This window comes from Clytia hemisphaerica, unplaced genomic scaffold (genome assembly GCF_902728285.1).
Source record: "Clytia hemisphaerica strain Z4C2 unplaced genomic scaffold, Clytia hemisphaerica genome assembly, whole genome shotgun sequence".
In the NCBI taxonomy this organism is placed as follows: Eukaryota; Metazoa; Cnidaria; class Hydrozoa; order Leptothecata; family Clytiidae; genus Clytia; species Clytia hemisphaerica.
In genome coordinates, this window is record NW_027104238.1 from 546,892 (window position 1) to 556,643 (window position 9,752).

Here is a 9,752-nt window from a genome sequence, read left to right on the forward strand (position 1 = left end):
AACTGTCAAACTGAACGAAACGTGGAAAAGAGCGGATATTCGAACTGGGAACCCTGTGTTTGTGGCGGCTCAACAGACGACTCGCTCATTGCTTTTTAAAAGTCACCCTCTATGGTCAAGTTGCACCACAAGAATGCCGTCTGATTCAGATTATTTGTCTTGTGTAGTTTCTGGTTGTTGATATGTCTGATAATGAAGTTGTTTCCTTGACAAAACTCTGATCATAAATAGATAATTTTAAACTTTCATTCTTTTGTTCTTTCAGGGAATAGTAAATTACTGTAGATTCAAAAATAAAAAGAAACACTCAGTAAAACATCTGTCAAAACCAACATGGTTGCAAGCACTGTGAACGGGCCTGTTCTTGCCAACGGGAACGTTTCTAATGGTGATGTGAACAACATCAAGGATGGCCTCCATCAAAATGGTAACGGAGTTATGCCAAATGGGTCGTTATCGCGTAAGAGTTTCCCACGTAACATTCGCGCGCGTGAGTTGATGAAACGTAATGGTACGTTATGGAGAGATATGACCTTCAAACAACTTCTACTCTCCATATTGGTGTTAAACGTGGCCATCTTTTATTACCTTCCGTTGACGCCGTACCTCTTTCCCGTCTTCTACATGTTGTTAGCTATTCCTATGCTTAGTGGTTTTCTCGGTTTCCGTAACTTTCTATACGTCTTTTGGAAGCACTCCGGACGCAAAAGCAAGATTGATGAGTACATTGAGTTTGTTGATGATGAAACCAAAACTCGATTCAGTGGCCAGTTTATTCCAATTCGGGATTTATATGAGCTGTACGCCGACGGAAAATTGGACTTCAAGCGTGACGTCTTAGAGTGTATGGAACACCGTGATGAATTTGTCTCGTACAAATTACAATGGTGGCATTTGAAATTCTTTTTCCAAAAATTCGTTCCCGAGATGTTCATTCATGACCAGAAACAAGATCGCGAACAGGTTTGCGATCATTACAATCGTGGGAACGACTTCTACCGATCCTTCTTGGGCCCTATGATGGTGTACACCTCAGGATTGCAATACACCGATGGTGATTCTTTGGAAGACATGCAATTGAACAAATTACGCGAAGTCTGCAATAAGGTATGTCGATATTATTTGCAATGTCCTTTCTTCTAAGTCATTTCAAGGTCAGATTGAATCAAGGGTAATTGTGACTGATTGTGCTTTTAATAACCACTTCCTGTTGGTCAGAATGCTCGAAAAATAAAAAAAAATACTTGTATTGTGGACCGTTAGGGAGCTGATGTTAGTCCCGATCTCTTATTACGACCGTGAAATGACCTACGTAAGATGTTTTTCAATGGCATCCTCGTTTGGGATTCTTTGAGATCTTTTTGGAATTTCCACTGGAGAGAAACATGACGAGGGAGGTTTCACGGTCATTTTCTTTGGCTTTCTTTTTTATGTTCTCACTACAATCATTGCCGAAATATATTGGCAATTTCGGGTATTTTAACGTTTTTCAGAATTTAAAGATCGGGCGATAATTGCAGTTTCAGTACTTCCACTTTGTTTTATTGGATTTCTCGATTTCGGGAGGGATTAAGTGGCTTCCAGGCTGTATTCTCAGCCTTATTGTAACATTTTTGAGCTTTTATAGGGGGGATGTTATTTTGCAAAAATGGGCTAAATTCTTAGCCCATTTGTCAAAAGTTGTCTTTGGGTATAAAAAGAAGAAAAAATTATGTTAAAACCCTGTGGTACCCTTTTCAAGGTTGCCACGGGTAGGGTGCCACCGTGGCTCCGCCAGCAAAATCGAAATTTCAAAAATTTTCAAAACATAGTGAAGTGACCCCTCATTTGAAAGGTATTTTCATGCTGGTTAAGAAAATCAATATAATGAGGTTGTATAACACTGTCACAAAAAGTAATTTCCAACAGTTGGCAAAATTTTGAGGATTTTGCTAAAAACGTAAGTTTTTGATCGTTTTTCTTAAGTTACTTCTTGTCAGAGTGTCTTTCACCCCTACAATATTGATTTTCTTAATCAGCATGAAAATACCTTTCAAATGAGGGGTCACTTCGCTATGTTTTAAAAATTTTTGAAATGTCGATTTTTCTGGCGGAGCGGCGGTGGCACCCTACCTGTGGCAACCTTGAAAAAAGTTCCACAGGGTTTTTACATGAATTTTTCTTCTTTTAATACCCAATGGCAACTTTTGACAAATGGGCTTAAAAAATTAGTCCTAACATCCCCCCTACTTTTAGATCATGAGATCCTAAAGTCTTAAGTCTTATGTTAAAACTCAGAGTTATAACTCTACCTTCCAACCGTACTTTAAAGCACTTAAAAATCACTTAAAAATCACTTGCGGTTTTAAAGTTTTTAGAGAATTCCCCTTTTGTGCCAAATATTTCGGCGCCGAATTTAGTATACTTCTCTGTTCTGATAAAATAGGCACTTTCCGCAATCACAACGAGTACGACAACGAGAACGTGAAAACATCAAATTCACACCTTTCAGCTGTCAAAACTTGTCAAAACTCTGAGTAAACCCCAATTAGCCGATTTCTCTTCTCGTGCCCGACGGCAAATCACTCATTTTGGCGTTGTCAGACAACGTGAGATTTCTAACATAAAAATCAACATCAAGCAAAAAGTAAGACAATATTGAAAATTGTATTTCAGAATCTTTAAACTTTTTATCATTTTTTAGCTTTTTTTCTTGTGCTAGATGTAAGTTTCAAGTATTGAATTTTTGAAATCCTGATTTTAAATTTGTTCAGTTTGTTAATCTCGTTACCAATAACATTACAAAATAACTCTGATCATTACAGTATTTTTAGTTTGCATTGAAAAAGAAAAGCTTCGAGATTTTCTCCAGGGTTTTTTGTTTTTCGTTACTTTTAAAAAATGATAGACGTAGTCGTTGTGAAAAATAATTGCGGAATCAAAAATGAGCCAAAACGGCAACTTCTCTATTTTTTCACACCTATATGTTATTTCACAAGTTTTGCCGTTGTCGTTGCCGTTCTCGTTATCTACGGGCAACGTCTGTTTGTAACCAATAACTATTCTATCGAGTTCTTGCGATAAGGTGATTTACAACTCACAGCTACTCTGATGAAGTATCTGAGAGAGTTAGAAACTCTTCGAGTAAGGGATGTTTAAAACATTTAAAGGTTTTAAAACAAGGACGTTGACCTTCTCTATTAAGTCTTACAAGTATGTACAATCCCTCCAATCATTTCTTTCGTAGATCGCCCTTCAAGAGAACGAGAAGCATTTGGATATTGGTTGTGGATGGGGTACCTTGGTCAATTATGCTGCTGAAAAAGTCGGTTCCAAGAGTACTGGTGTCACCATCGCTCAAGAACAGGTAACGCTCTCTCTAACACATTATACTCGTGGACCTCTTTTGTGAAACAAACTATCTAATCTATTTCCCTAGCTCGGCTGATTTTGGCTCTTTACTGGTATAAGTAAGTTTGCTACTTTTTCAATTTATTAATTGTCTTGGCAGATCATCGAATCATCTCTTGCAGACTATCCAATCCTCTCTGATTTGTTTCAAAATTTGAAAAATGCTGTGCCTGATAAATTTTTGTGATAGAAACTCAATAAAATCTTCTATTCTATTTTATTCTTCAGATTGACTGGGCCAGCGAAGTGACCGCCGAGAAGGGAGTGAAAGATAAGGCCAAGTTCTTGTGTATGGATTACCGTGACATCCCTGACGAAAAATACGACAAAATCACTTGCCTTGAAATGTCGGAACACGTCGGGATCAAGTTATACGCTAATTTCTTGGACCAAGTCTACGACATGCTTGAAGATGACGGGATCTTTTTCCTTCAAATTGCTGGACTCCGACGTGCTTGGCAATGGGAAGATTACATGTGGGCCTTCTTCATGGATACCTACATCTTTCCTGGCGCTGATGCCAGTCTTCCCCTCACCTTCCCCGTCGCCATGTTGGAAAATGCTGGATTCGAAGTGCAAGCTGTGGAAACGATCGGCTGTCACTATTCGGAAACCATCCTTCGTTGGTATCAAAACTGGCAGAAACCGGAACACAAAGAAGAAATGATCAGTAAATACGGAAAACGTCTTTATCGTATCTGGGACATCTTTCTCAGTTGGAGTACCATCATCGCTCGCCAAGGAAACTCAACATGTTACCAGATAGTCGCTCATAAGAACATGGATGCTTACCCTAGGAAAAATTTCTTCAAAATGCGTGCTAAATACAATAATTAGATAACTAAAATAATATAAACTCTCTACTAGTGCTTTCAATTTTCTAAACATCTTAAGTCTGGATATAAGAATACTTGTGTTGTACCGTCGTCGTAGCTAGCAGATTGTCCAGCGTATGAACAGAGATAAAGTCATTCAAGCAAATGAACAAAAAATTGTTTAAATAAAACATACCTTTAGAAAGGTCGGCGAATCATAATAAACGGGACATTTTGTATTGTATTGTAAAAAGCTCAATCCTGTCAAGGCTGATGAGTCACAGACTCAGTCCATGCAAAAGCAAATCTACCAGGCTGGACGCCTTCATTGGACCTATAGCCTGCAAACCACACCTTTCCAATCAGGCTATGTACAGGGACGATTCTTGTCGATGAAAATTTACAACATAATTTGTATAGGAAAACGAACGCATCCATAAATATCATATTCTTTAGAATATTTTGTATTAGAGCCATGTAGGTTAGTTTCAAATCTCTTTCGCTAGAAGAGTATCTGGTTTTATTTTCGCGTTTCTTTTTCAAAAGTCTCGTATAGTAAAGGCGTTATCATGAAACTGTTTTGCGTCAAGTACAAAACAAATTTTATACATGAATAGCTTTTGGCCTGTGTTTGAAGTGGATATTTTTTATGTAAATGAACAATATTCGTGTACATGTGAAGATTTTTCTGAAGTAGTTTTCCTTCTATAATAACGAGGAGCCTAATTTTTGTTTAGATAGCGAGGCACGCGATTTTTGATTTTTTTGATTATCTTAATTTCATTACTGATCTCACTTCTCTATGGTTATTTTTAACTTGGAAAATGTAATTTTTTTGTCAGGGAAAAAATACCCGCAAGGAACCGTAGAAACAATATTTTAAAACAATTTAGAATTTATTTAGCAATTTTTTTGAAAAGAGAAATTTATTTAGGCATTTATTATTGTATTGTGTATTTTTTGTTGAAATTTCCATGTTATGTCATGTTTATTTACAACTTTGATGAAAAACATAAGACTCTATCTACACAACATCGCAACGTCGCTTTCATCCAATTAGTCATCTTTTCTCTAAAGCTAACTGATTGCTGACTCGCCACATTTTCTGTCTAGTGATGATCTCAAATCTCAAGCATGTAGTTTTGAACAAAAAGATTTTTAACGTAATTATCTCCGGTAAAAATTTCCTCGCCAAACGATTTTTTGTCACTTTTTTACCGATAAGGTCCAGTGCTCAAACTTCTTCCGTCTTAGTGAAGTAAATAAAGAGATATCGAAATTTCAAGATTATGTGCTATGTAAAATAAGTTTTCCATCTCAGACGAAAAACCTTGATTTGTCCACTGAAGGTGTAAGCATTCCAACCCAATGAGATATTTAAGGAATAGTGATTTTTAGGCCATTTTATACTGATCTGTAAGATACAACAGAGTTTAAAAAATTGTAATATTCTAAATGGATAAAGCAGAAATTCGCCTGAATTTGTATCCGTACAGGGAGGTGGGCCAATGAAGTATAATCCGAAGGGCTAGAAGTGAAATCTTTTATTAACCTTTCTTGTGCAAGAAAAAAGTTAGGCTTTAGAATATACGTCGTACTTTTGACGACGGATAGACCTTTTCATAAATTACGTCACGAACATCACTTGCCTCGTATTCAAACAATTACCATGGTGACTATGGCCCTTGAGACATTAAATGATATTTTTATGAATAGAAAGTTTTTAATCTGCTGGGAGATAATCACCATGGCAATAGTTTCAAGACAAGGCAAGTGATGTAACATAATTTAAGTAAATGTCTATTGAATTTAAGTAAATGTCTATTGAATTTAATGTATATAAAGACTAGCTATATAAAGACCACAAGGCTGCGCAAATGAGATGGGATTATGGGGATAATCTAAAAAAGAATTTCCAGAAGGGCTAAGGAAAGTTTTTTTGCGGAACGTGCGTTTGAGCGCGTGCAGCGCGCTCAAACGCGCGTTCCGCATCCTTTGGCAAGATCTGCGTACGCGGGACGTAAATTTGTATATGTTCGAGAAATGCTACCGATTTGGTTCACGAAAAAACCCCGAGCAAAGTAGACTTTTCCTTTTTTATTTAAAACGAAAGTGTTTTTAAAATTATATCGAGTTTGACTATCCAATCAAGTGCGAGATGTTTGTTTTTGTGTCGTTGTTGCTACTTTCACTTTTGCACACTTGCGAAACAAAGATGGCGATTTTTGTTAAGGCAGGATCCTGCTGATTTTTTAAGCTGGAAGGCATCTTTTGCTTGTAAAATAACGTTGCTGCTGTTCACACTTATTGTAAATTTTACTCGAGTATCATTCTCGAGGTTTTTACCACTTCCTCTGGGAGAGGAGAGCTGTCCTACCACCCACTTGCTAATGTGACAATGTGTGTGGCTGTTTTTTTTTTGTTGTCAACTGAAATTTTCGATAAATGGTTTGACAGATGGTTGTTTACCTTGTGGCATCCATACTGCATGGCACATTTTTGTGAAAATTGATTGGAGTAACCATTCCTATTACATCAATTGATCACATTGAAAACTATTTTTATGGCTTGAGATCAAGAGATCAAACCCAAACACCAAATACTGTCAGATACTGTATCTGCAACAGACTCAAGTCAGATTTAAAGCAACATTTGGATTTCGAAATTATAATTTAACATTTAGACTTTATAATTTTATTGGAAAGTGTCATGTCATGGTTAAACTTACATTCAGCCGAACAATGATTTTTTTGTCATGTTGTCAATAACACGGTTCAACGTATTCGAGTAAACGCTTTTACGAAGAAGATCATACATACGCTATCGAATATTGGGTGATTGTGGTCAGTGACATTTGTTGAAGAGGTATGCTGCGAAGAACAGACACGTTATTTTTTAATGGACCTTATCAGAGTTTTTGACTTTTCTGAAAAAGCGATGCATCGTGGGATTGTTTCGAGTGTATTGCAAATAATATCTCTTAGGAACTCCTTGAGGGAATTCTATTGTAATACTCATTTCAATTCAATAGGTTTTCGTTGGTTATTGGATTTATTAACCCTCTGTGATGTATATTCAACTCGGCTCCGCCTCGTTGAATATTACATCACCTCGGGTTAATAAATCTCAATAACCAACTTTTACCCATTGAATATCTGCTTATTATTCAACACGACATAAGAAAGACTTTGTTGTAGTTTGAGATCAAGCAAACGCAAACATTACCAGATTCCCGCCCATCAAGATTCAATATTAATATTATGTAGCAACGTATAATATAATGCAACACAAGAAGGGGGACAAATTGTGAATGTTTTGGTGGTACATGAGATGTTTTGTGTGTGACATGTGATGCTTAATGACATTAACTTTTACATGTTAAGGCAGCAATCAGAAAATACACTTCCATTTTATTTTTAATCTTTTTTAAAGTCATTAGTAGAAAATTTCAAATTCACTGCTGCTGGTGGTCATTATTCAATTCAAACACTTAATTATAATAATAATAATTTCCAAATAAAATAAGCTCTTTCACAGCATTTTCCTCAAAATTCTTGAACATATATACTGGCAAAATGAAATGCATCCGGAGAGGTTTGTGATCGCTGCCTTATAATATTGGAATGTTTCAAGGGGTTTGAAGTCATTGCATGATTTGCTTTTTTGATTGCATGAATGTATGAAAACTAGAAGTGAATTTATAAATTAGTGATATTTTTGTAAAAATGGATTTTATTCTTTACCACTTTTAGTTATGACATCCATCCTAAACTATCAAAAAGTCCATATTACAATGTCACATTTACTGTAATATTTTAAAACTACAGAATCAAAACAATGACGAGAAAGACTACATTATTAATAAAACTACACATCAATGTGTTATTGTTTTTATGACTTCATGATTGAAATAGGGTCTTTTTTTTCACAGAATACGTTTGTTGAAAAATTCTAGAAGGATATTTTAAAACCCATTAAATTATTTTCAGTTTAAAAACCCTGTATAAAATACTCTGTGTTACCCTTAAGATTTTTTGAAACTACTACAAAAGTATTACAAAATCGAGTACAAATGACTTTTTTATCTGTCTTTTAATTTTTTTAACATCCTCTTCTTTGACATTATTGTCATGACTCACTGGCAATAAATTTTTGGTGAAATGTAAAGGTCTTATCGTTGATTTCTTATACATTTTGAAATTCCTTCGCTTTGCGAAAACAGAACGCTCGTTCCGCAAGCCCTTTTATGTTGATTTTATTTTTACAGGGGGTAAAAAAACTATTCTAAAACTTCCAGGGGGTAGGTAAAACAAGGAACATTTCAAATTTTTACATTTTCAATTTTAACGAATTGTTTGTTGCTGTTTTTTTTTGAAAGGTTCGTCCACCCCTGTATAACCTGAGATCAGATTGTGAATATTTTCTGCACACCACGCTGAAGCTCTAAAGGAATGTGTGATAACATAACAATCTGACGAATATGCGATCTCGAAATCGTAAGGACCGCGTTTGTCTAAAAGGACTAGGAATGACAACAAAGTTGCGTGATTGTGTTTATGAATAGGGCGCCGTATCAGTTTTTTAACTTTCCGGCGCACAACAAGATTCTTGTTGTAGAATATTTTGCGGGAGGACTATTTTCCTCAGATGTATAATTTTCAAGCGCCTTCAGAGCAGAGGTTTACCGCGCGCGTAAGAAAATTACGAACAGCTGTTATCAGGTTACCCCTGTATGGATTTTAAATCACTTGAAAGAAACTGAGAGAAAGCGGCTCGGTACGACCCTTTTGAGCACTTGCTTAAGACTAAAATTCTGACAAATTTTACATCTCTATTATGTATGATAGAAGGACCACAGATCTGTAAAGCCCGGAGGATGTATACAGTATATGGCCCCCAAAACGGAGACGGCCCCCAAAACGGAGGTTGTCATTAAAATGAAGATTCTGACTTTTAGATTTATCAGAATTAAACGACTTTTGTTTATTTAGAAAAAATGATGGTTATACTAGAAAATGAGCATGTTTTTGATGGTTTGAGACAGATTCAAAATAACATATTTGCGTATGAAGGAGATATTTTAACACCAAAATTAGATAAAAATTGCATATAACTCACTCTAGCTCCTTGGATATTGAAAATAAGTTATGAAAATGGGGTATAGGAAACTTTCTACACCTAATGCCGTTCAGAAAATGCAGATACATCTGTGACTTTAGAGGATGGGTAAAAGATATAGCATCTTAAAGGTCAACCAGTATTTTGGGACCCTAGAATCAGCATTGATAAAACCGAAAATTCTAAATATGAGAAACAGCAAAAAATCTTGGAATTCCATTCCTATCAGGTTGAGTTAATAGCTTATAACAAAAAATTAACATTATATATAAAATTTTTAGCTGAATCAGCAAAAACGGCAAATTCTGTCATTTTTTTGCAAAATATAGGAGAAAAATATCTTTAAAGCTTAATATTTTCAGTTTCAGTTAATCTTTTCTTCTAAAATTTTCACAGCTTATTCCATACATGAATGGAACTATTTTCAAA

General features: G+C 35.6%; 1 protein-coding gene across 1 annotated transcript; it reads left to right on the plus strand.

Annotated features, from left to right (window-relative positions):
• The first annotated feature begins 259 nt into the window (after positions 1 to 259).
• Positions 260 to 5,237, plus strand: LOC136816111 (uncharacterized). Its single transcript, XM_067072550.1, has 3 exons — positions 260 to 1,107; positions 3,227 to 3,346; positions 3,619 to 5,237. The coding sequence occupies exons 1-3, from the start codon at positions 334 to 336 to the stop codon at positions 4,225 to 4,227; spliced, it is 1,503 nt and encodes a 500-aa protein (XP_066928651.1). The 5' UTR covers positions 260 to 333; the 3' UTR covers positions 4,228 to 5,237.
• The last annotated feature ends 4,515 nt before the right edge of the window (positions 5,238 to 9,752 follow it).

Bases quoted from the DNA above. Each gene is read 5' to 3' on its own strand.
- LOC136816111 (XM_067072550.1), top strand. From the start codon at position 334: ATGGTTGCAAGCACTGTGAACGGGCCTGTTCTTGCCAACGGGAACGTT. The intron at 1,108-3,226 runs GTATGTCGATAT...TTTCTTTCGTAG, and splicing joins TACGCGAAGTCTGCAATAAG to ATCGCCCTTCAAGAGAACGA. The intron at 3,347-3,618 runs GTAACGCTCTCT...TTTATTCTTCAG, and splicing joins TCACCATCGCTCAAGAACAG to ATTGACTGGGCCAGCGAAGT.